The sequence below is a fragment of the Thunnus albacares genome, chromosome 19, assembly GCF_914725855.1.
Source record: "Thunnus albacares chromosome 19, fThuAlb1.1, whole genome shotgun sequence".
NCBI classification, from domain to species: domain Eukaryota; kingdom Metazoa; phylum Chordata; class Actinopteri; order Scombriformes; family Scombridae; genus Thunnus; species Thunnus albacares.
In genome coordinates, this window is record NC_058124.1 from 13574366 (window position 1) to 13601342 (window position 26977).

The following is a 26977-nucleotide window of genomic DNA, read 5'->3' on the forward strand; positions in this document are numbered from 1 at the left end:
GCCAACTGGTAAAAACAATCTTTTGAATTTTGATAGTTGTCATCTGACTCCTCTTAAGACAAGTCTACCAATAAGTCAATGTTAAAGACTGCAGATTTCAAGTAGTTTTAAAGATAAGACATATCCAGAAACATGTCTGAAATCAGTGGTTGAACAGGTTTTTCAAAAAAAAACCCCAAAAACATGAAACCATCTGGGATCTGTATGTTCAAACAACAATAACGTTGATCATTAGTACATTATCAGCTTTGACAAATACATGTGCTTTTCAGTTCCTTTGAGATATAAAGTTATGTCCACTGTAGTAGATTTTCTGTAGTGGACTGAGCATTATTCAGTTGCTTTCGTACATTCCAGAGTTGCTATGTTCAGCAGATTATTTATTCAAACTGATCAGATGTCAGGAATAATTTAAGATTATTTTCTTTTTCCCTTGTATCAACTGTTGATTGAGATGAGAGTCATCGTTAAAGGGTCACAGAGCTAACACTCCTCCAGGACATCACCCAAAACATATGAGGACATCTTCCTAAAAAAATAGAATTACATAGATGACAGTTGTAACTGGGTTGTAGTTTGATGTGGGATCTTTTGAAGGATGTGGTGTATTCTCTATGAAAAACTTCAAAAATGAAGGGGTTTTGGTTCAAATGTAGAAATGATCCTGGACCCACAAATCACTGTGTTTGAAAGTAAAGATTCCTTTTTGTCTTGTCTTGTTTGATCTTCTTGGACACATTTTTCACAGAAGACATTTGACATGTCACAGTAGGAAAAGCACAGGTGTAAATAATAAACACTGTCACACTGTCCTGACTTATTGTGACACTTGAATAGAACAGAGACATCATTAATGTTATTGATATCACCTGTGCTTTTCCTATTACGACAAATCAAAATGTCCTCTTTGAAACTGGCCTATAAAAACAAATACAGTGTGCTGTGCCAATGCTTGCACTTTATCTATACAGATTGAGTTTTTGACAGACTTATCATTTTTTTATTATGTATGAATGTGTGATCATCTGTAGATTACTCTAACGACTATCGGCTATGGTGATAAGACCCCTCGTACCTGGCAGGGACGGCTCCTAGCTGCTGGCTTCGCTCTTCTGGGAGTCTCCTTCTTTGCCCTGCCTGCTGTAAGTCTCTTATATTTACACACAGCCCTGTTTGTGGCTGCTGTCAGCCTGCTCAGAGTTGCATGTGTGACTTTAATATGGCCTCTGACCCTCAGGGAATTTTGGGATCAGGCTTTGCCTTGAAGGTTCAGGAGCAACACCGACAGAAGCACTTTGAGAAGCGAAGGATGCCCGCCGCCAACCTGATACAGGTAAGTGGGATTCATTTTCATATGGTGTTTAAAGGGCTGGTACATTATTTTTTTGAGTTTTGAGGTTTTTATATCATTCTGTAGCTTCACATTAGTGTTCTATATGTATTCAAATTCAAGAATTCAAACCCCCTAGCTCACCTAGCCAGTAGCCACAGAGATAGACGGAGCACTCACTGCAGCTGCTGCTCTGCTAAACGTGTTAACAGACACACAGACACACACAGACGGAGCACTCACTGCTGTTGCTGCTCTGCTAAACATGTTAACAGACACACAGACACACACAGACGGAGCACTCACTGCTGCTGCTGCTCTGCTAAACATGTTAACAGACACACAGACACACACAGACGGAGCACTCACTGTTGCTGCTACTCAAAGTTTAAAAAATAAACTCTGAGCTCTCCTCCCGCCAGTAAAAGGCTCCGGATCTGAGCAGAATCTGGTGTGACTTGCGGGTGTTATTTGTCCTGAAGCTCCGGCTCTGCTCCCGGCTCTGCGCCCAGCTCTCTCTTCCACAGCAGCTGCCTGTCCCTTCGCTCTGTCCAGTGCATTTATTAACATCTCATGCATTCTCAGCACTGCGACATTGCTCGTAGTATATCTGGACAACTTTTTGTGCTCTAACTTACAGCGAGAATGTTAGGAAGACAGCGAAATGTGTGTGTGTGTGTGTGTGTGTGTGTGTGTGTGTGGTGGCGGGGCATTAGCGCTCTGGCTCTAACCCACGTCATGGCATTTTGCTAACGGCTGAGTGGGCATTTTTTCATTTGAGAAACCCAGAAAGGAACACAGGTGGAGTCGTCCTTTAATAAATCACTCTTACTTGCATAGTGAGGTGCAATCTTTCACTTTGTATTTCTGTTTTGTGTCTTTCTTTAGGCTGCATGGCGTCTCTACTCTACAGATGCCAAGCACTCTTATCTAACAGCTACATGGTACTTCTACGACAGCATGCTGCCTTCTTTCAGGTAGGTGCTCCCATCAGTCTACATGTTCAGCACTGAGTGGATTCGACCATCAGAAATCTGTGTTTGCCTTTGGTCATTTGTTTGAAGTGTTGTAATTGATGCAGACAGAGATTTGAGAGTTGCATCACACGATTAGATTGTGAACTGTGAGTAGTCAACAGCAGTCAGTGATATTTCGTTTTACCCCTGCTCATACATTCGTACCATTGTGAACAAACAACGCACATCGCACCTGTTACTTTTGGTCCATAAAGAACCCTCTTCAGTTGAATTTGTGCAGTGGTGGTTTCAATCAAATGGAATAGTGTTGATTTCCTCTCTATTCAAATTTTAAATTATTCTTTTAAATTAAATTTGGGTCCAGCCCATTCAAATCCTTCTGCCACCACTATTCAATTACATTTTCATTACTTTTCTTCTGCGCAGTGGTTTCTTATATTTTGCATTTATGTATTAATTTGACTAATTTTGATTTGCTTAAAAGGAGGGGAAGATGAGAAACATAAATAGAAACATGCTTACATTTATATTAAGTAAAAATGTTAACTTAATTTGAATTTTTCATCTACATTTACATCTTATCTCTCTCAAGTATCCCTCTTCTTTTGAGCGTTCGGACCATTGATTTGGCCTTTTTGTGAGTTTTTCATCATTTGTTGTTTTTTTTGTTCATTTGTCATTTGTTTTTTGTTTATTTGTGCACGTGGGTGTCAGAGAACTGACGCTACTGTTCAGTCACCTCCAGCGACAGCGTAACAACAAGAAGGTTCTCCACAACTCCTACCACACGCTGCTGTCTGGGCTGCGGCCCTACAGCTCCCCCTACCTGTCGGGGGACAGGTACGCACCCTCTCACAATCCCACAGTACACTCAGACAGGTGGCCAAACCTACAGTCATGCTCATACACAGACGCCCATACACAGTCAAACAGCAACAACATGGACTTATAGAACAACACATTCAACAGGTAAACACAAACAACAATCAAGGCTGACTGCTTCTGGAGCTTTCTGCATGGATGTGTCGTGTCTAACGATATTTCACTAATGCTGATCTGAGACCACTGTGTTGCGGGCCCCCCTGCTTCTCTGCATCTTTGTCTGCTTAGCTCATGCTCTTGCCATCTCCGCCACCTCCCGTTGTTCACTCACTGGTTTCCTCTTCTTTCTTTCTTTCTTTCTTTCTTTCTCTTTGTTTCCATTGTGTCGTTTCCATGCCCTCCATCCTTCATCCTTCATCTGTTCTCAGGAAGGCAGAAGTTCCATGCAGGTTTGTTCTTCAAGTCATGAGCTGTGCTTGTTGATTTAAGAGCAGTTAGATGGACTTGCTACATACAATTTGTTAACTTTTGTAGCCTAAACTTTAAACAATAGCCAAGGAAATAAAGGACTAATTAAAGGGTAATTCTGGTATTTTTCAACCTGGACCCATTTTGATTTTCCCATCATTTGGGGTTTAAGTGACTGATGGGGAAAGAAATTTTTGGAATTGTTCCAGTATTGAGTGTGATCGCTTCAGCTAGCAGCTGTGAAATGGGCTGCAGTGTAATCCTTGGGGGCAATGGTGCCAATGTATGTCCAATAAAAGTGCTTCTTTTTTCCACTGACAGGCTCAGATTGTTATTATAAGTGTCTGACAATGAAAATAAACACAGGAACTAGCTGTCTGTAGCAGCATTATGGCTAATTGCATATGGAACTACATCCGGGGCAGTTCGCATATCGATTTGTTTACGTCTGAGGCTGTAGATAGCTCAGAGTCTGTTCATGCTAGACAAGTAGTAAATTAGTAGATGAAATAAATTGGTTCATGTCTGCAAGTTTCCAAATTGCAAGGATAAAATGACAAGATCCACACTATGCAGTTTTTATTGACTTCCGCTGGATGATAGAGACTTATATACTGTAATTCCTCACACAGTTACATGTTGAAATCACATTTTTTTTACCATGTAGAATTGAACGTCTGATCCAGCCAGCCTTGCTCTTTTCATCCATTTGATTCTGTGGAGGAATCCATTTATTGTAGTTACACAGGTGGGATTACTCTCATCTGTGGACACTAGATTTTCCAAGTCTGGCAGCAGCAGTTCCAACTCTGCAGAAAAAGTTTTTCTCTTCACTCATCAGGAGAAGAGAGCAGTGACTGCAGGAACACCTGTAGTTTCCCTGAGGTAACCGTTACTGTACGTTGTCTTTCCTGACGGTCCTGTTGCCTTTCTGCCTACATTCTTAGTTTTTCCTCCTTTTGGTTTATCTTCTCTCTGTGTACTCTGGCTCAAGTTAGCCATTATGCTGCTGCAGACGGCTAGTTCCTGTGTTTACTTTTGTTGTCAGACACTTAACAAAACACAAAGCACATAACAATCTAAGCCTGTCAGTAGCAAAAACAAGCACTTTTAGTGGACGCACTTTTTATGGGCGCAATTGCCCCCAAAGATTACATTGCAGCCTGTTTCATGGCTGTCGGCTGAAGCGATCTCACTCAATACTGGACCAATTCCAAAAATTGTTGTCTCCATTAGTCACTTAGACCCTAAATGATGGTAAAATAGGGTCTAGTTTGAAAAAAAAAAAGGATTACCTTTTAAGTAAATGATATATTCCAGACTTCTGCATGCATTAGATGAGACATCAGTGTATCTGAATCAAACAAGTTTTGCTGGTAGAAATGTTTTGGAATTTAGGAGCTGCTGTCACACCATGATGATTAATGGGCTGTGTTGATGAATATACTCAGGTTAACCATTACCGACTACCTTTGCATGATCCTTCCCCACCTACTGGTACAAACCCAATTCCTCAATCCTCACTGAGTGTGTCTCCATAATCCAAAATTGCCTCTCAGAGTACATTTCCCAGTTTAAGGCAAGGTAACAAGAGCAGGAAAGGAAGAGGCTATTTGAACTATTGAGATACCACACCTCACCCCTCCACCTCACCTTCTCTCCCCGGTTTTTCCTTTGCTACGTTTTATCCTCACGGCTTCACCATGTACCCAGGTTGTGTCCCAGAACTTCTCGTCCTCCTTCACCCACCCCCACCTTCTTCCACTCCTCTCTTCCCCTCACCCTCTCTCCCTCTGCCTTGTGTGTCTCCCCAGTCAGCTCCTTTCTAAAAAGCGGGGTCTCTTCCGGATTCACGCTGGCCGCAAGCAGAGGTATCCACGGCAACAAGCCTGTGCACGGGGCACGCTAGAACGTCACCAATAATAACACCTCCTTTTATACGCACATCCTGCTCACCTTGCCTGACACACGCAAACATTTATGGACCGGTGCAGCAGTTTGCTAAATGTTTTGAGTTATTGTTAAAGTGTCACACCTCTTACAGGTTGTGAGTTTGACATGGCAGATGCCATATTTCTCTTATTTTCAACCATGGACTGTTACCAATTAAATACTTTGAAAGGGCACTGTACTCCGGTCCACAAATACTTGAGTGCATCCTTTACTGTGAAGAAATTTTGTGCTCCTTTTTCCCTGAGAGGAAGTTTCTCCAGCTTGTAGAAACTACTGTAAGGTTATTTTTTGCCTGCTTTGGCTTGAAGATCATGATAAACCATGTGTTGAAAACACCTTGATGGTTTCTGAATGTGTGTGTTTTTCTTTCTTTCCAACATGTTTCATCAAACGTCTCTGATGAAACAAGGAAATGAAATATTCACACAGTAAAAAAAAATCTTGTCTAATCCCAAATCGGAACAGTTGAAGTAGGATTTGTAGTAAGGATTTGCCCCACTCTTGACCTGCTTAATGTTTTCCATTCAGTTGTTTGGTTGTCTCTTCTTGGAGAGAAGAAGGTTTAAATGATTCAGCATGCTTTCCTGTCTCAGATTAGTCTTATATTGAAGACCTGTGTACCAAATCAGTATGTTTGTGGTATATTACTTAAAAGGTTTTTAAGTGCTAAAATGTTTCAGTTTGCACGCAATTTTCTTTCAATGTTTTGGAAGGATTCAGTGAAATTTATGGTCCTGAATGCATCCAAATCATTTACTTCCTTTCACCAACGGCATGAAAAGGTCTTTCACTCTATCCTCCCCATTTTCCTTCAATCTACTTGAAGCATTTTAGCTTGCTCGTATGAAATGCTTCCACTAACATCCCCTAACTATTTAAATTTTAATTTAAATGGCCGGCTGTGGCACACGCACAACAAAGAGTATATCATCGTAAGAATGTGGGAGTGAACGACTCGGCTGGAATTGCTCTGTGGTGCATGACTTTTGCATTGCCTTATGGATCCGTGATAGTGTCTAACATGCAAGTGGCTACAGAGAAGAAGCGGTGTCAAGAGCATGCTATAACGAGAGCGTTAAGAGTCAATCTGTTGGAGAGAGAGCGGCCGTTAAATAGCTTTCCTCCTGTAAATAGATGACCTCACATTCGGCCTGGCCTTTGGTTTGTGGAGAGTGGTATAGAGTACTTAATGAGACACCTCTTGTGCGGCTGCGCTTTGAAGCCGATATTTTGATGCCTATTCACTCTGTTGAAGGGATTAAGGAAGCGTGTCTTTATTCTGATGGTAGGTGGAATATTTTCCGCCGTCCCAGCACTACTGCAAGACTTGAATCAGGTTTCAGTCTGATTTTGCTGAATCAGGTGCTATGATAGGCACATTAAATGAGCAAATCCTTAGGGCAGAATCAGTTTTTAGCTATACTGAGTGGTCCCTATGGTCAGTCTGTCTCCATGGTAAATCAGCTAGTCTGTCCTTCATTGAGACGAAATGTGAATGTCTGTTATGTCCATGTTTTATCTGTTTGTTGAAGAGCCTCTGTGATGATTGTTATGAAAGTCAGAGGTCACTTTTTTTGTATTACTTCACAATTACTAACATAATCTTTTCTAACAAGCTCAGGCTGCCCCTCTGCTGCTTCCCAAAGCTCCCAGGATAACACAGCTTAGTTTCCCATTAAGGTCAATGGCATGGACATTGTGATCAATGAGGAAAAACACAGTTCCTATCATGATCCGAAAAAGAATGTTGTGCCCACAGATATTTGACTTTTTTATCTTCACTGTTAGCAGTAAAATAGGCTTCCGGGATCGGATCAGGATGAACAATTCCCGATCATCCCAAACCATTCGGAACAAGGCGTCACCGCTGCCCCCTGGCTCCGGTGTCCGTCACTCTCCCAGCCAGGAGAACGTCCCAGAGGCCACCAGCCCGGGAAAGGTCCAGAAGAGCTGGAGCTTTAATGACCGCACACGCTTCCGTACTTCCCTTCGCCTTAAACCACGTCCTCCTGCTGATGGTAGGTAGCAGTAACACCCTGATCTGAACACTTTTCAATCACATTCTCATTGGTCATTTCTGTGTAATAATGCCTCTGAATATCTTCCCTCTACCACCTGGGTCCAGTGGAGGGGCTTGGGGAGGACAGCGTGGAAGACAAACCGTATTGTGACGTGGCCATGGAGGAGGTAATCCCAGCAGTGAAGACACTTATCCGAGCTGTCAGGTGAGTCCTGCCATCAACAATATTTGAGTCATTCCCTCTGTGGAAATCTGGACACACTCCTTCTTTAAACTCCTTCTTTAAACTATATTTAGATGTGAAAACCTTTAGCCAAGAACTTTTCAGCAGTAAAAAGTGATTCCAGGTATGCTTAGTAGGCTTCACCTGGCACATCACAACCTTTAAGCTGGTCACTGAAAGAACAAGGTCACATTGGTCAGATGCATGTGTATCTGGACCATAGCTGCTTCTCATGGTATTTACAGCCTGCATTAATAGATGAACATGCTGCTCCTCCATTTAGGCGCTGGCGTGTGCACATTCAGCTGACTGAGGAGAAATGTCCACTTAGGAGACGTAACTGAGCCCTCCTGCAGGCATGGTTAGTTTCCCCATGTGACCTTGTCGCTCAGCAAGCCCAGCTCATTCAGGCCGGTCATGTGTGAGGTGGCGTGATACGATGGCCTATTAGAGATTACAAACACACACGCACAAATATGGTACAGATGGAGGATCACAGTACAGTACGACTTTACAGAGACGATACTGTACAGTTTAGACAGGGACAACTGTAATAACAGTTGATTGAGAAGGCCGCTGATGTTGATATTGATTGCTGTGCTTGTGTCATCTCTTCCTGTAAGTCATAGATTACACACTTTGATGTAATGTTACTGTAGTAATATGTGCTTAGACGTTTGAATGAACAGATACGGCCTTCTTCAGCTTTACAGACAACAGTGATGATAAAAAGCAAAAAAACTAGTTAGCTGCACTCATAATCTAAGGACAAAAAGTGTGTGTGTGTGTAGGAACTGCTCTGTTGGCAAATTATTCCATAGTTATAGTAATTAATCATTAATCATTATACATAACACTCTGTGTTTAAATTTGCAAATATCCCACAGGGCTACCAACAAAACCTTGAATGCAGACATATAGGGACATATAGGGGCATATGTGCACCACCCACACCACACACACACACACAGTTTTTCACTGATGGTGGCAGAAAAAAACAACAATGGCCAACAAACATCTGGTGTTGGGACCAAGCTGGTCTCTGGGGGGGTTTGATGAGAGCGGATAATAACGACGTCCCGTATGTCAGCGCTGTACTCTCACACCATTTGTCATGGTAGCGTGAAGCTGTTTCTGTGGTTCCATATATACTTCTGTTTCCAGTTCTGCTTACTACATACCTGGTGGAAAATTTTGTGAACCTCTTAAATGAAGTGGGGATGTGTGTGGAAAATACAGAGCGTGTTCGGGGTTAATGTTAATGACTATTCAAAACGGTCCCAAAAAATTTAAGAAACTTAAGTTTGAGCTTCTCTGTGCAGAATGACGTATGTGCAGTCTGTTTTCACATTTATTTGCTGAAAGCGGAAAGTTTTTCTGTGCTCATCAAAAATCTGAGTTTAAGGTGTGGTGCCTATGAGCATGATTTGTGATATCATAGTAAGGTTTGAGCCAATCGCGGTGCAGTATGCCACTTGCTTAAATGTGATGTAGAAACTTGAATCCACCAGTGCACAAACACAGAGAATGGACTTAGCAATGAAGAAGGAGACATCTTGTATACAACAGTTAAACTTCTGAGATGAAAAATATTTGCATATTCATAGAAGGATTTCAATGAGGTAATTAAACTTTTTTCAGTATAAAAACCATATTAGACACAAACTATTACTCAAAGCAGATTATATTTAGTCTGGAGGGGATCTTTAAGCTAGAAAAACCTGCATGCTTGAAGTTTATTGTGTGTCTTTGCATCCTTATCCTGTGATTTATTTTGTTTTCGAAGCCGTTTCCCCTTTATTTATTTAGTATTAGTTCTTGTAAGTTTGGTTCAACTTTCATGTCCATCCCTGCCTTTATTGGGGTGTTCATTCATATGAAAGTTGTAGTGTTTGGACTGTTTTCGTAGCACCGCTGATCACAAACACTAACCCTACAGTATGTACTTTATATACTTGAACTTATTTTATATTCTCAATTATTATGCTCTTTAATTGTTGACTTCCATGGTTACAAAATTGTGTTGATAATGTCATAATCTTCATAATAATTTTGAATGATCCAATATGATTATGAGTCATACACTATATCTTGTTTGCAACATGAGATTATTGTCATTCTTGATAAAACGAGTGACCTGTCTGAACCCGGCAGTTTGTTAAAATTTAAACTGAAGCTTTCTTTATGGTAGATGTACAGCAGGTTTCCGTTCTATTGATGCAGAGTGATACGAATATGAACACTTTTGTCATTGTACCTCTACAACAACATTTAGTGTGCTGTACCAAGCTACATAGGATTAAAACATAAATATGAAAATATTAAAATATCAAATATAAATATAAGTAAAAAGGATATTTAGGCATGGAAAAGGAAGTGTCACAGTCTTAGGTGTCTCTGGATGTAACACTGAGCAATGGTTGTGATTTGAGGTGAGTTGTGACTTTAAAGTGGCAACACAGTATATGATGTGCAAACATGTCAGTGCAGTGCAGGTAAGGTAGCAGCCTTATAGTCCTAACTCTATGGTGTTTAAGATTTATTGCTCTGGGTTAGAAATGGTTCCTTAATCTAGCAGTGAGGGCACTGATGCACCTATATCGCTGTCCAGAGGGCAGGAGATTGAAGAGGTGGTGGCAGGGGTGTGTCGGGTCACTGCAGATGGTGGTGGCTTTATGGAGACAGCGGGAGCTTCGAGAGGTGGCAGGTGGGCTCCAATGACTCTCTGGGCACAGTTGATGATCGACTATTATTGTCTGATCTATTATTGTTTGATATTGTTGTGCCACTGATAGGGTATTATATGATCTCTCCTCAGGTTTGCACTTGACTCAGCAGATAGCTCTGACCTCAGCTGCTCTGTGCTGCAGACAATAGGCGAGAGGGAGTGTCTATAGATAGTGCAGGTGTGTAAACAGCAGGTGCTTCACTGTGTTAACACACACACACACATGCATGCGGCATCTCATGATTGATGTCTGTGAAACATAATTTCGCAGCAGGCCTTAGTGCTGAGACTTCACTTTAGAGATGTATGTGGTTTATCAGTGCCTGAATAAATGTATGGTGCTCTGTTTATGTATGGAGGGACTGGTAGAGGGTTCAAGAGGATGAAAAAGAAGAGAGAAGGGGTAGGAGGATGAGGAAACAAGGCCTGATATCTCTCTGTGCTTCCTCTACTGTGACGCTCATGCACAAATCCAATACTACACAGAACACAAAATGTCTGCTTGTTTGCAGTCTTTGGGTGAAGCTCCTATTTTATTAAATAATGAGTCATTGTCATCAGTTTTTGTAGCGTTTCAGCTGTAATATTTTTAAACTCATAATGTTTATGCAGTATATTTCTCTGTAAGAATAACTGAACCCACCTGCTGTAGCCCGTGCGTTAGATTTTGTTCACTTCGCCAGTAGGTAATCATATCCGGCAAAGAATCATTTGTGCCTCTGCATTGGCCCATCCTACTTGGCCCACCTATTTGTGTCAGCATTAGTCATCTTTAAGTCACAGATAAAACCTTGCAATTGGAGACTTCCAGGAATCCATCTTTGCTGAATTGCAAAAATATTTGCACTAGCTATGCAAGAATTTTGGGGCACAGATGACACTTCCTGTCCCTCCAATCATTGCTGTGTTTTTACGTCTCAACTTCCTAACAATAGGAAGGTATAATATCTTTCATTGAGCTGTGCCAGCTGTACTGTACCACTGCCAGGGACTGTTGCACAGTTGCTGGAAGTTTTCTGAGGGGAGAGAGGGGGCCACTCTCAAACCTGACCATGTATTATGAAAACTATTTTATCGACTGAGGAAGAGAGTCAGCATTTTGAAGAAACCCTTGGAGGATCCACATCAAAAGTCCCCCCCCCCCTGTTTCCCCAACCTTTTCTTTACCCACACCTGAGACCCACCCTCATAAAAAAATCTGCATCTACCTGCAAAATAAGAAAAGACCGCCTGCAAAAATACCCCAAACGCAGGAGTCATCAAGAAACAGAGTGCTGCGTGAGGGGGAAGAGTACGCTGACGACTGCTACGGCACCAGCTGTAGACCACCACTCCTCCTTCTCTCCTTCATTCGCACCTTCTCCTCTTCTTTGTCGTAGGGGTGGTTACTGCACAAAACTGTGCGCTGTATATGGCTGCGGTAAATGCAAGCGCTGCAGACCTCAACAAAGGTTACGGTGGTTATTTCAGAAACTGACCCTTCTCACAAGTTCAGATTTCACCTGCCCCTGCTTAGCCCACATGTGTGTAGTAGTGTTAGCGTGCGTGAGTGTGTGTAGCTATTCTCATGCATGCATTTGTGGCATTATATTTTATTGTGCACGTGTGTATGGTTATGTACATAGATATGTGTGTGTGATGTTTTCTTGGAACAGCTGAGCATTTCTGATCTTCCGCTTCCCCAGACCTTTGATGTGATTTCTTTTCTTTGTCCTGTGAAGGCAAGTGGGAGTATTATAGTGGACTTAGTGGTCTGGGTGTGAGAGATAGGATTTCCTCATCAAAAAAAAAAAAAAACTGTCCTTGCTCTTCCTCCCTCCCTCATTCTTCCGTCTCTCCCAGCTTGACTTGTGGCGCAATCCATCACAGGGGTGAGATGACAGCTTGAGTGTGTATATTTTTTTTTCTCGCTTACATTTGATGTTTCCGGTCCTTTTGCGGAGCCAGCACCTCTGGGCTGCCTATCGCATAAGTGATAAGAATGGAATTGACTGACCCACCCAACATAGAGAGCCAAGCACTTGCACACACACACACACACACACTCACACACACACACACACACACTCACACGCTTAAACTTTCCTGCACTCCCTTCCCATTATCTCTTGCACATCCTCTACTCCCTCAAGCATGACGTCCAACCAGAGCGACTCTGGGGCAGAGGATGTTGTCAGGGATGCGTTGGCCGGGTACAGCAGTGCTGGGTCAACATTCCTCGGTGTGATTCCCCCACAGTCAGTGGGAAGTGGGTGGCGATGATGAGCTATGTGCACTGGGAGTGGGAGCAGCTTTGGTCCAGTGGCACCAACATGGCTGTCATACTGACAAAAGAGCAGAAACAGGAGGGAGTTCTGATAGAGGTGTGTGTGTGTTAAACATTACTATCTACGGATTTGTGCTAATTGCTGAAACAGCAAACACTGATAAGCAAATGGTTTGGTAGGGGGGTGGCTCCCTCTGCGACTCTGCTCTCTTTATGGGGCTGTTTGTGAATGATAAGGTCACTCTGACTGTAATTAATCTTATTATTCTCAGGGTGGCCTGCATCCCTTTGATAGCTGTCTCACCCCTGCATTTTTCCGAAGGTTTACTGTACATCCATATACAGTATGTGGAAGTGCAGTGTGAGGCTTTTTAAAGGTGGCGTTAACTGTCTTTTTGTGTGTGTAGGATCTTGAAGTTCCTTGTGGCCAAAAGGAAGTTTAAGGAGACATTACGTCCGTATGATGTGAAGGACGTCATAGAGCAGTACTCTGCTGGACACCTGGATATGCTGGGCCGCATCAAGAGCCTGCAGATGCGGTAGGTTTCACATATACAGTAAAACGTATCGGTGTGGGCAGGGGATGTATTGTATGTTGTGTATTCATGCTATGCTTATTTTTTTCTCTTTGTCTTTATTGTATATCGTATTGTCTTCACTTTCTACTGTGCCTGTGAACCTGCTTTGTTAAGCTTGTGCAAAATTATTATTATGATATTAATTGTAATCTGTTTTTTGTGTGACAGGGTGGACCAGATCATTGGGCGAGGGACCGTTCAGCCCGATAAGAAGGTGCGCCCTGAAAAGGGAGAGAAGACGCCGCCAGAACTGGACCCACTGGATGAGCTAAGCATGATGGGACGTGTAGTCAAGGTGGAGAAACAGGTAACGGATGGGTAGTTTAGTTTGTATTGCATTTATGTAACAATGGATAAAGGAAAAGTGAGTGCAGAACTTACTTCGTATAATGGTGTGAATTAATCACAAAAAACTTAATGCAGTGTTTTCACTCACTCTTTAGGAAAGCAAAAGCACTCCAGTAGATCTAAAAGAAGCTGCCATAAATTAGTGCAGGAACTGAAATCGACTTAAAGCAATGAAGAGCTAAGTTCATGTTCTCTGTTCTAGTAACTCAATGGGTTTTTACTTTCATCAGTCTTTCTTCTGTACTGCCTAAAAGAGAATCAAGAGATATGATGTCTTTGAATTACAACAATTGACCAAGTGTTTGAATTTTAGTAGCTACTATTGTAGTAGACACTTATTTATCTTAGAATAGGGACAGAATACTCCAGGAACCTGTTTCATCTTATCAGAAAAGAAATGTGAAAGAAATAGAAGAAGAACAGAGGAAATATGGATATGAGGGCTCTCAATTAATACAAAGTGTGGAGAAAAACAAATCTTGACACTTGTGTGTGTTGGTTTAGGTACAGTCCATAGAGAACAAGCTGGACCTCCTGCTCAACTTCTACTCCCAGTGCCTAAAGAAAGGCTCGTCCCACTTCACCCTTTCCTCCCTTCTGGACCCGGACCTGACATCTGACTACCACAGCCCCACGGACCAAAGAGACCTCTTCCCCTCCGTAAACACGCTCAACATCTCCCAGTCTGAGAGTGGCAACTTAGAATGACAGTGAGCTGGGGGGGGGGCTGTTCAAGCACAGACGCAACCCCTTTACATTACGTCTTCCTTCGGCTGAGTCTTCACTCCGAGCAGCTCGATCTAAATGTCTGTTTCCTCTCTTCACTGCATTTCATTTCTGTCTGCGATGATTTCTGGCAACTCCACCCTCCTCCACCCCCATCTCAAATCTGCATCCTCACCTCTTTTTCCTCAAGTGAATGTCTCCAGAGCTGATACAGACATACCCACCAGATGGCTCCACCTGACAAGGAGCCTCAGCCAAAGCTGCTCACCGCACACGCCTCTCAACCCGCTAAATGAGGATGGAGATAATTATTACTTGACTACTGAACCACTTTCACCCACTCACCACCTCATGCTGTACATATATATATATATATATATATCTACGCCTACTTTAAAGCTTCAACTGTAGATAATCAGACTTTTTAAGTTTTTTAAATCTTTGGAGAAATCTTGTCTTTTTTTCCCCCCATCCTTATTTCTTTTTTCTCTTGGCTGCTTGAATCAACTGCCTCTGAGAGTTTGCTCACTCAGTTGACATACACAGTGCTGCAAGTGTCATTTGTTCAGTAACTTGCCAGTCACTGTTTAGATGACATCACAATTCTTGATACTGTGATGAATGTAATGGGTCCCACCTGCAATTATGCATTCACATCACCAGAAAAACAAACAAGCACTGATGTAATCTGCTCTCTGGGACCTGGATGTGCAGACTGGGCTGACAGCCACCTCGCCAAAGCACCAAACTTCGACGGTACATATGCCCTCCTAAACTAGGGCCTTTTACTTGTGTAAATCCTGCTTTAATTGCCTGGACGTGTCACATGAAAACAGAGCTGGAGGAATGTGTTGGAGTGACTGATGTGTACTGTATGTTGTTGTTTGTTTTGATCTCCATTCCTTCTCTGAAAAGTTCTGTCTTCAACAAGCCCACTTGCAAAAAAAAAAAAAAAACCCAAAATACCAAAACAAGACATTATTCCCTTTTTGGCTGGCATTCAAGTGAGGAATGTTCATACTTATTTAGGATTTAATAGAGCCAAAATGTCCTTTCATGGGTCCAAAATCCCTCATTTGCAATATTTCAAAGGCTACTTTACCTCCTTGAGTATTTCAGTAACCTAACTGTGTTTTTCACATGCCATTTAAACCTCTCTGTCTTGCAGCCCACCCTCCAGACATGCATGTTCCTCAGACCAGTTCTGTAGAAAAAATGTCAATTTTCTCACATTTTCTGCACTGCTCCTCATCACTCGCATCTAGCCACAGGTCAGGTTTACCATGTCAGCTGGTTTCTTACAGGATGATAATTCTCACTCCCAGTCATCAGATGCTACATGCACAGCAGCTGTGGAGACAATGTAGAAACTCTTTGGCCAGTTTGGTGCCGTTTTTCACCTGCGAGGTGTTCTGGTCTAACGCATGGATTCTAGGCCATTATCCTCATGAATGCACGTGTCTTAGGTACGTTAAAAACAGAACAGACAGTAAGTTTGGGCACAAGTCGCCACCCAAAGGTGTTCCTGTTATTGCCTGTCAACTTTACTCTCTGCTGTTCTTCCCTCTTCTGATTCTTTCTTGGAGATGTTTCATGCACAGTAAAAGCTCTGTGCAAGTGGACAAAACTGGAGAGTGCACACACACACGCACACACACACAGATGAACACACACACACACACACACACACAGATGAACACACACACATACACAATGAGAGCAATTCCTTTACTTAAATACTTTGGCACTTGATAAATATAACACGTTTTTTGTCATGTATAATTCTATCTTGTTTTGATTTCTTTACTGTAATTCATGCACTTGATTTTGTGTAACATATATCCGCAAATTTCTATGTTTTTTTAAAAAAAAATGATTTTGATTGTTAAAGTGAATGTAGGATTTAAGTTAATATATTATAATTCAGCTAGATATGATCTTTAAATGTAGCATTTTCTTCAAGTTGAATCATGGATGACACAACTGTAACTACACATACAGCCGATCAGGTTCAGACACACACAACTTGCAGAGCTCATATGTATATTTTTTTAATGTCATCAGATAATAATTGCTGCCAGCTTCATCTAAGAAATCATTCACCATACTGTATTTGGCCAGTAAAAACATCTGTCCTGTCTAGTAATGAGACGTTGATTTATTTGGTCCATTAAAGCCAGTTGACTCAGGTGCTTCACTTTTCCATTCAAGCCAAGACTTCAAACAGTGAATGTACTTCATTGCTTTGTCTATTTACAGTAGATCTATTTATGATCTGATGCTCTTGCTGCCATAAGTTAAAAAAATGGCACTTGAGAGCTTGCTGTTGGCATCATACAGTTTTTGCTTTCATTTCATAGAGAAATGCTAGGTAGCTTTATTCTTTGGCCTAAAAATAATAATAAGATGCCTACTTATTAGAGGCATTATTAGACTGAAGAGTGCTGTCACTTCATTGTCACCTGGAATGTTGAGCTTCATAAATAATGTGAGACCACTGTATTGCATGTTGTTGTTATTGGTGGCCCCCAGTGTTAGAGAAAAAAAAAAAACTTAAGGATCTCTCCTGCTAAGTCTTGAGTCAAGACATGAAAGGAAATGACCCGTGCCTTCTACGTCCTTGTTCTGTAACTGATCTGGTGCGACGGCGTTACATGACGACTCTGTCTCAGATATTATTTATGCTGCTTTGACGAAAACAGTGTTTAATATTGGTATCACATGATGATAGCCATGCTTTTTTTTTTTTTTGCAAAACCTTGATTGAACAAAGAAACACCATCAAAATTGTTCTAGACATGTAAGTCTTTTATGACTATTGCAACCTTTGATATTTTCTGAGACTATTACTGTATTTTTAGCATATCATTGTAACTCTAAGCGGACCTCGTTGCATCAATACCCTTACTGTGCTAACACCTGTCAGATCTGGAGGGCTGGAGGCATGGACATTTGTAACGTCACAGGAAATTCTGCAGGCATGTTTCCTTTCATAAGCATGTCACATACATCAGAATGGCTTCCACACAACTACCTCTGAGGCCACTAGGGGGCGCTAGTCAAGGAAACCAAGTATGAGAACCAGTAACTGAATGTCTAAGTGAATGCTATGCATGACTCAATCTGCATGTTCTCTTTCTCTTTTTCACCCTGCTCTTCCTCATGACTTCCCACCATCCATCATTCACTGACTTGCTGCCATTTGACATTCCAGCTCGTTGCCCTTTAACTGCTCTCTTAGGTGTTGGAATTGTTAAAATGAAACACAAACTGATCAAAGCAATAAACAAAACCTAAGTCTTCCAATTCCAATTGATGTAGCTACTTGTTGATGAAATATGGCGCTTATCAAAGTTCTTATTTTCTAATCTAGTGCACACCTTCTATTTGATCTTTGAAAGAGATGCACTAAAGTGTATCTGCTGAGAATAATATTAGCTCACTTGACTAACTTATTAATTTATTTGTTTCAATAAAGCTCTTTGGACTGTATGTTGTCTTTGTTCTCTTTTGTGTAATGTTTTGTATTTCCAGATTAACAGATGTCTATTTAAAGGTGCAGTGTGTAGGATTTAGTGACATCTAGTGGTGAGGTCGCAGATTACAACCAAATGAATACCCCTCTTCTCCCCTTCTAAGCATGTAGGAGAACGTATGGTGGCTGCAAAACAAAATCCTAAAGGCCCTCTCCAGAGCCAGTGTTTGGTTTGTCCATTCTGGGTTACTGTAGAAACATGGTGGTACAATATGGTGGCCTCTGTGGAAGAGGACCTGCTCCCTCTGTAGGTATTATGGGCTAATTCTAAGATAACAAAAACACAATGATTCCTAATTTCAGGTGATTATACACTCATTAAAACATACTTCTGGACATTATATTCCATTCCTCCAGATGCCACTAAATTGCACACACTGGACCTTTAAGTTGAAATCTTAATCTTATCTAAAATACATAATTATCTAAAAAGTTATGTTTTTAAAAAACTAAAAAAGAGTTAAGTCATTTGTCAATAATATGGAAGAATTAAAAGTAATAATTAAATTGAAGAATAGAAAAAAATGGGATGTTCAACTGTTTAATTGCTTACTTTAGCTTACTGACATTCAGTTAAGGCAGGCTGCCAATGAACTCATCACATTATTGGCGGACAGTGAGAGAACCAACTATAGGCTCAGGGTGAGCCGTATGACAGGTGTGGAGTCATTTATGTGAGGCTATTTTCAAACATTTTATTGGCATACTTTAACATGACAAAAAAGTTATTCCTCCCACTTTGTTACTCCATCTGGAAATCCATTTTGTACAATGCACCTGCTTTCCGGCGTGCTTTGCATTTGACTGATTTTACTCACATTTCTCACACTAGTGAGGCAGGAAAGCTATTGACTGCAGAGTGAACTACTTCTTTATGCTGAGGTGCAAGACTGAGCTCTTGTGTTAGTTTATACAGCAGGACACTGACTCAGGCAACAAGACTCTCCAAGTCTCCACTGTCAAAGCATGAAGTTTCCAACGCCGTAACTGTGGTAGAACAAAGTCACATGTCGTTTGAAGGGGTTGACAATCATGTAGGCAAACGTCTGCTCCTCCTCCCGTCTCCCAGGGTAACATTGTCCAGACTCGTCCTACAGGGGATAAATAGTACAGTGTGATATTGCTCTGAAGTAGAGCTATAAAATACGCAATTCAAGTTAGCACTGTAACTATTATAATGTTACAACTTAATTCCTGACTGTGATCTGGTGGTTGGGTCAACACACGACACACCTAAAGATGCTGTTAAAAGTTGTTAGAAGCAAAAAGTAAAGTACTTTTTTATCAATCTACAGTTTCCAAGATCAAGAATGAACTTTCATGCTCAAAAGTCAGCGTGTAATACATCAGGTTAAATCAGTAATTGCATTATAACAATAACTAAAACCCCCCCCAAATATTTTTTGAGAGCAGTACCAGTTTAAATTGTGAATAGTGACCATTTATCAGGGTATTTATCAGCATTTATCAGGTATTGTACAACAGCTTTTAATATAAATAAAAGTCAATCAGAAGAAAAGTTTTACAAGAGAAACACGTAGCCTTCTTTGTATATGTAGAGCTGACTCAGACACTAAACTAGTCACTCACATGGGCAGAGACTTTGAGCACTGTGGAGACAACACTGATCTTCTTTGTCTCTGGATCCTTCTGAACACTACAGAATAAAGGATAGAGTTACAATGTCTTTATTAGATCATGATTTATGCAGGAAAGACAAGTGTGTGTATAAGGAGATGTAGGTGAACCTTATTTTTTAAAGTTGGACAGTATAAAGTCGAGTAACCTGATCAGGTCTTTGTAAATGTGCTTTGTGGTGTTGATATAAGGATCAATGGTGTCTTCATATTGACAAAGCTCTCCCCCGAGACACAGGTGTTTGAAGAGGCGAAACAGAAACTCCCCTCGCTCAGCTCTCTCAATCACATAGTAGTGCTCAGAGTCCTCTTCCTGCAGCATCTGGAGAAACAGAGAAAGACTTGGTCTGACCCAATGTCAGAGAGACAGACAGACAGAAAGAAGAAAGACAGATTCACCTGTCTGAGCTCATCATAGTCAGGGTGGACATCATGGAAGCATTTAACTACATGTCCAGAAGGCCTCAGGACGCCACAAGAGTAGATTGGGTCAAATAGCTCCATGGAGACCTTAGTGCACGGCACCACCTCCACATCAACAGACACCACTGGCCTTTCTACAAAACACACACAGTAATCAAAAACATTCCACAGACAGAGATCTGACTGCAAATATTGGCCAGCAGATGAGATCAATTTCCTACTATCAGTGATGAAAGGCTTTCTGGGGGACATAACATACCGAGAGGCACCCAGGCTCCTGTCTCCATCTTTCTCAGACTGGAAACCACATCTGGGTCTCTAAAGAAACACTGCATGGAAAGTGACGTTATGTGGATATCAAATGTGATTTAACAATTGAAAAGGTACCACAGAATGGTTAAACATTAAATATTTACTTTCATGAAATTGATGCGCTTCATATTAGTCACATCAGACTAGGTCCAGATCAAAAACTGCTATACTTAGGCCTGTCAAATCTGGACTAAATTATTAAGATTTGACAAGTCTAAGTATAGTAGTTTTTGATCTGGACCTGGTCTAATGAGGTCTGGATGGAAAAATATCACTGAAATCGCCATTTTTTCAGTTTTCACAAATGGAGTTAAGGTTTCCACAAATATGAAACTGTTTTAATGAGTCTCTGGAGTCTATTTATTAATCTAGTCCAGATTTGGCGAGTCTAAGTATAGTGATTTTTGATCTGGAACTGATCTAATGTGGTTTGGATGGAGATATATCATTGATATCACAATTTTTTCTGTTTTCACAAATAGAATAAAGCGTTCACAAATCTGAAACTATGTTTTAAACAGTCTCTGGAGTCTCCTTTTTATTCTAGTCCAGGTTTGACAGATCTTAGTATAGTGGTTTTTATCTGGACCTGGTCAAAAAGCTATAAAATATTTTCTGTTTTCATGGATAAAATAAAGATTTCACAAATCTGAAAGTGGGTTTAAACCTTAGTAGTAAGTAGTTAGTAACCTAACTTACTATGGTGGGTCTTACCAGTGCAAACTTTTCACTGCTGTAAGGGTAAAAACTCTGGTCAAAGCTGAAAGTCTGAGCTGAAATCCTCCCAAGCATGGACCTGAAATGTACACACACACGTCATTTAATTAGAGGTCCATATAACGTTACAGCGAGGAGCTTCACTGTAGCTAACTGACAGAAAGAAATGGCATTTAATTAACTTGTAGAAGTTACATTTCATACGTCACCATTTCATTAGCAGGGCTAAAGTGTCTTTGCCCTGCAGGAAAGAAAATCTCTTGGAGGGAAGAGGACTGAAGGAAAAACTTTGCTCAAACGCGCATATTTTCTCTCCTGCCATGTTTTAGCTACTGTTGAGATGTTATTCACAAACAAACGGCAGGTTTGTAGGCGTTTACAGGCCAATCAGCGGCAGGTCTGCTCACCAACAGCCAATGAGCTTCTAGTTCTGGTTTGGTTACAGGAAATTAAAACAAAGTGACTCGTCTTACTTTTGCTCCCCATCTCAGATACGTGTACTTGTTGCCTTGACAACGGACGCGGAAACGTCCCTGCTTCTTACCAGAAGTTTCTTTTTTAAAACGCCAATATCATCGATTTCTTTTGATTCTGCTTTGTTAGTGTCGCCCTCTTGTCTCCAACAGCTTCTTCACCAGTCCAGTGAAGACATTTATTGTATTAATTACATCAAACTACCAGAGTGAGGGCAACACGGTCAGTAGGCGAACCTTTCTTCACAGCCACCAGGGAGCGACCTTGTCCTGCTTTTAGACACACACGTCCTGTACTGGATCTAGTCTGCACTGTTTTCTGTCAGATAATGATACTATGTCACCAACTCCATAATGAGACTATTAAACATTCTTTTCATCCTTACTTCTCTTCTATTCAAGAGGGTTTTCTCATAATGTGAGTGATCAAGTGGCCTAGAGATCCTGTGATCTCTAATCCCATAAAAGTCACATTTGAGCCAGGAAAATGCACTCAGCCTGACAGTTTCTTCTTCAGTTGAAGAAACAAACAAACAAATAAACAAACAATCTCTACTCAATATCGAACTGAGTTATAAACACCATGTGACACAATTGAAAGCATCAACATGGATGACAAGTGCTATTGTAGATGTGCACAGGATCATGAAAATCTGAACATCCACAGTTCAATGACCACTGAGCCACCTAAATGTGCTGATGAAGACCTTGTGATACAGTCAAAAGCATCTGAACAAGCAAGTAAGTGGACCTTGAGGTGAGATTGTTTTTCTAAAGGAAAATGTATATTCCTGCTGTATTCAGTCTTATGCTAATTCCTGTTAATCATTTGATTAATGATGACATCCCTCTTTTTTCTTTCTTCAAACTCTGATAAATCCTTAATATAATTAATGTCTCTGTGTATCAGTATGATAACAATTTGTCAGTTTTGGCAACTAACAGAATAACACTTCACATCTGTTTAGTTTTAGTTTTGATTTTATTATTAATTTTAGTTTTTTTCATTATAATTTGTCAGAGCAAGGGAGTTTTTGTCAGAGGAAAGATTTAAAAAGCTCAGAATAAGTTTTTCAATACAAACACAACACTTTGTGAAGGCAACTGACTCACAGTCAGTCCAGTCTCAATAAACATACGCACCAATGCTTCCTCATGCTTGTTGTGTTGTGAAATTTGACCAAATTTAAAAACTAAAGATATTTTTCTGTATATTTTTATTTTATTTTAGTTAGTTTTGTATGTACAAAATATAGTTTTAGTTTTAGTTTAGGTTTAGTTAACTATGATAACCTTAGTGCACAGGAGAGGGATGAATGGATGCACACTGTCTAACTTGCAATGATACATTTATGTGTGACGTTTCGGTTTCTAGACCTTCATCAGGCAAATAGTTTGTGACAACTTTTGGCAGCTTACCAATGCACCTCTTTGTAAAGCCTGTAGGTGAAGCTCAGATGGACATTTTGACTGACCCGTTTGACTCAGATGACTCGATGTTCTCTTGTAAAATTTGTTCAATCTGACAAGAGCACCTGAGCATCAGGAACAAAACAGGGCAAGCTCCGTTTTACTATCAACATCACATTTATAGCTTCATCCCTGTTCATCAGATCGTTTTGACATCACCTCTGAAGGACACTGTGTTCTTCTTTTGAAGCTTCTCACCAGTTAAGGATGAATGGTGTGTGTGATTACTCTTGTACAACCTACACAGCATTTTTTTTTTTAAAACTAGCTCTTCTTTAAACTCCCTGCAGATCTCTACAAATACTTTTAGTCATCCTGGCTCAAATACTCATTTCATTCCCCTCATTCCCAACATTCCGGGATGGCCGTGGATGTGGGATCCTTTTGATCCACATTCCAGTATAGGGCGCCTAGACCCTGATATTCCCCATAAGAGGAGCCAAGAATATCCGGTGTGGACGCCCTCAAGTCATGATTTTGCAACAGTGTTGTGTCGTCTCTTCAACGGCTTTGCCTTCGGTCTCATAAAAGCATCTAGAAACCCACAAGCTGAGCTGCATTTCAGATAAACCAGATTTATTACCACGATAAGAATCTGGTGTCAACAGTCGACCACGATTGAAGTCACAGTGCAATTAACCTTAAATTAAAACCTAAGAAGACAAATGATAGGATCACATTCTCTTTAAGAACATTTTCTAATGGATCATCATATCGGTAGATTATACAGTTTTTCTCAGAGAAAAAAACATACTGTGTAATTGTTTTTACCTTTGACCTTTTTGAATAAACCAGTAATTATGAATAACTCAACTGATGACGTGAGGGATGAGATGGTGGAGAAAGACAAGAAGTCATTATAGCGGGGTCAAAGGAGGCTTACAGACCTCCCAAATATCTTCAGCAGTAAATCTAATCATGTTAAGCCACTTTATATCTAAAGAGGTTATGAAATTTTATAATGGGCACTGGTTAAGAGCATTAATGATGCAGTTTCTTGTTATTTAAACTGATTGGAGTTACAGGTTAAAGGTGTATATTAAAGTTATGGTTCCTTAATTCTATACTAATCTACAGCTGTGTAATGGTTCATTTTTAGGACATTTTGCAGAAAGGTTGGTGCAATTTGGAACAAATTATAAGAAAAATGGAAATAAAGTGTTAAGTTGGTTTAGTTGGTAAGTGCAAATTCAATATATTTGGTTTCATATGTATGCAGAAATAATATGTTCATATGTATGTATAATAATGCAAAAAAATGAGCATAATGAGCATAATGAATGAGCATCTATCAACAGTTTTGGTAACACTTTATTTAATGGATCTGACTCATTTCCAGGACATTTTTTTCAATAATTTCCTAAAAGTAGCTGCTGTAACTGCTAATTCTTGTGTAGTTTGACACACAGAACTACACATTGAAAAACTACATATTTTCTTTCAATTGTTAAGAGTCAAATTTATTTAGACTTTCTGCAAATTAACAACTACATATGAATCCAAATATAGAGTGGGCACTTACCAAACAAACCAACTTAACACTTTTAGTTAACTCTGTTTTTTCTTATAATTTGTACCAAACTGCACCATCTCCTCTGTTAAATGTCCTAAAAATTAGTTTAAAATTAACGGACATGTAAAATAAGGTGTTAGCAAAGTTACTCCTGCCTCATTTCCAAATGGGAAGACTATCATCACTAAATGTATTATGATCTGACACAAATACACATTGTATAAACCTATAAGCCACAAGTTAACTATTGGACCATCCTTACAATACTGATGATAATTCGACTGATAAATTGAACTGTATTTAAATGCATAATGAAAACAGACATCTGGGGATAATTTAATGCGTCTAGACAGTGACAGAGAGGATGTATGATGGGCCAACGATGGGGCCAAATCCAGCTGTTACAACCTAAAGAAAGGCTTGAAGGAGAGAGAGAAAATTGTGTCAAATTGATGTTTTGACCCTTTACAGACAGGGTATAACCTAACATAATTGAGTCAAATCATTAAAATAATGCTATTGTCATCGTCTGTTGATTACTACGTTGTAATTGCACTTGATTCTTGCTCATTAGATCTATTCGGGATCCAAACTGAAAGAAGAAGGCGAGGCAGGTGAGAAGATGTAACAGCTGAGGAATGTTGGGAGGTGTTTGCCGTCTGTGATCGTATCTTTCCGTGTCAGCAATACACATGCAATAGCAGGAATCGTACCTTTTTCCAAATGCTACGTAATAATCTGTCAAACGATGACAATAGCATGGTGGTGGGATCGCCTCATCACCTTCAGAGAGCAGCTTCTGTCAAAACATTCTCTAGAGAAAAGGTGCATGAATAAGCTTACACAAGGCCATGGCTACAATAGGTAACACTGAGGTCATGTCCTTTGCATTTTTTTTTAAAGAAATTGGGGATTTTAGGTACCTTTGGAGGGTGATTAAAGACTCATAGGCCAACAAGAGAATAAGTTAATAAAGAATAAATAATATGAAAAATTTTACAGTTCCTCTTTTTGGTGTTTGGTCAAAGTTAAGTGGGAAAAGGGTTTGTGTTGGAGGGGATTATGATCTCAGTATTCAAAGTTAAATAAAAACAGAAATCAGACTGCAATAGATTAAAGTTCTCATTAAAACTCAATTATTCATTATTGTATTTTGATATTCTGAGGTGCTTTCAACTGCTAAGCTACACCACTGTTCCCTCATGCACTCCACTCCAACATAATCAAACTCTCTGATCTAAATATTAACTTAAAAATACTTGTCACATGGAGAGGATAATAAAGGAAGACGTGCAGAAAAGGGAGCTGATGCATGAGCAAAGCTGCTGAAGCTGCTACGGGCAAAAACCATTTCACACTCCAAATTCCTTCCTAAGCTTTGCTAATGTCAGCACAATTGCCTTAGTAAGTAAGTGGACTGAAACCTCGTCTCCTATCTCTGGATCACTCTACTCAGACCAGAACAAGAGATTACCGTCACAGATTTTCCTTGCTGGATGGCCGTCTGTACTCACCTGTGCCTCTGCTGAATGAACATGTTAAGAACGGGTTTGTACAACAGTGAGATAATAGAAAGAAAGATAGACAGAAAGGGAGAAGAAGAGAGAAAATTAAGGAACTTGGAGTGATAATGTTTAGGCAAAACAACTCACAGGGTTGGGGGAGGCCTGTGGCAGCAGACCACTCAGTGTCAGTGGTGTCTCCTGCGGTTAAGTGCTACTGAATTGATCATGTTTCCAAACCCAATGACATTATCTGTCCTGACCTCTGTCAATGCAGGCTGTGTTTCCTATATTACTAAATGTCACTCAGACAATTAAGAGGCTTAATGTGGCTGCAAAACACAGCATCCCCACCTAGAGAGGCCTGCAGGACCATTTAACAAAGACAAAAGCCACATGATTATTTACACCACCATCACCGTCCTCATAGGGTCATCTTTAGTTTTTGTTGTGGTTTCTTTATCCTCATCTTATCTCCTCGCACTCTTACGATATTTGAAAAACAGAAGAAAAGAAAAAAGTTGCCGCCACCTTTGCCCAATTCTTGATTGTATAGGAACAATGTTAAATTCCCCTCGTTGATATTTTACAGAGACTCCATGTATGAACAATTGTTTGACTTTAAAGCAGATGTGGCACGGCTATGGAGAAGGAAGAAGAATGTCAAAGTGTTGTGACCAGACTTGTACAACAAAGGAACAATCCAGCTGGAGTATTTTGATAATGAATGAATCAGTATGAAACAGTAAACTTTTCCTAGTGATGTCATGGTGAGAGTGAACTTTGTAACTGAGCTCTTTTTATTCTGTTCAGGGTCAGCCAGTACAGCATGTGTGTCCCGAAGGAAGTGTGGTTATTTGCAGCTCCTTTGTTTGTATGGCTTATTGTGATACGGAGCAGCGAGGTTCATGTCAACATGAGATACAGTGACTGGAAACAAACACACTGAACCTGAC

At 40.4% G+C, this 26977-nt stretch overlaps 2 protein-coding genes across 8 annotated transcripts in view; one reads left to right on the forward strand and one right to left on the reverse strand.

Annotated features, from left to right (window-relative positions):
• The window catches only part of LOC122969809 (potassium voltage-gated channel subfamily KQT member 4), a 51011-nt gene extending 34040 nt beyond the window's left edge, over positions 1–16971 (forward strand). Inside the window, exons 6-16 of one of the 5 annotated variants that reach the window (XM_044335798.1) lie at positions 1032–1142; positions 1238–1333; positions 2219–2307; positions 3022–3147; positions 3558–3578; positions 5412–5468; positions 7339–7568; positions 7676–7775; positions 13195–13326; positions 13534–13672; positions 14218–16971. In XM_044335798.1, coding sequence (XP_044191733.1) covers positions 1032–1142; positions 1238–1333; positions 2219–2307; positions 3022–3147; positions 3558–3578; positions 5412–5468; positions 7339–7568; positions 7676–7775; positions 13195–13326; positions 13534–13672; positions 14218–14421 — 1305 coding nt within the window. In that variant the 3' untranslated portion in view covers positions 14422–16971. The remainder of the gene's footprint in view (positions 1–1031; positions 1143–1237; positions 1334–2218; positions 2308–3021; positions 3148–3557; positions 3579–5411; positions 5469–7338; positions 7569–7675; positions 7776–13194; positions 13327–13533; positions 13673–14217) is intronic. The other 4 variants (XM_044335801.1, XM_044335799.1, XM_044335800.1 and 1 more) reach the window with 4 other exon arrangements.
• Positions 16972–18655: 1684 nt separating this feature from the next.
• On the reverse strand, positions 18656–21774 carry cfap300 (cilia and flagella associated protein 300). 3 transcript variants are annotated; one of them, XM_044335860.1, is made up of 7 exons: positions 21608–21774; positions 21061–21142; positions 20294–20363; positions 20011–20168; positions 19761–19933; positions 19565–19631; positions 18656–19065 (listed from the first exon to the last, which is right to left on the reverse strand). In XM_044335860.1, the coding sequence occupies exons 2-7, from the start codon at positions 21136–21138 to the stop codon at positions 18934–18936; spliced, it is 678 nt and encodes a 225-aa protein (XP_044191795.1). In that variant the 5' UTR covers positions 21139–21142; positions 21608–21774; the 3' UTR covers positions 18656–18933. The 3 variants fall into 3 exon arrangements, with proteins under 3 accessions (XP_044191795.1, XP_044191793.1, XP_044191794.1); XM_044335858.1 differs by lacking the exon at positions 21608–21774 and adding an exon at positions 21273–21531; XM_044335859.1 differs by lacking the exon at positions 21608–21774 and adding an exon at positions 21268–21350.
• Positions 21775–26977: the final 5203 nt, after the last annotated feature.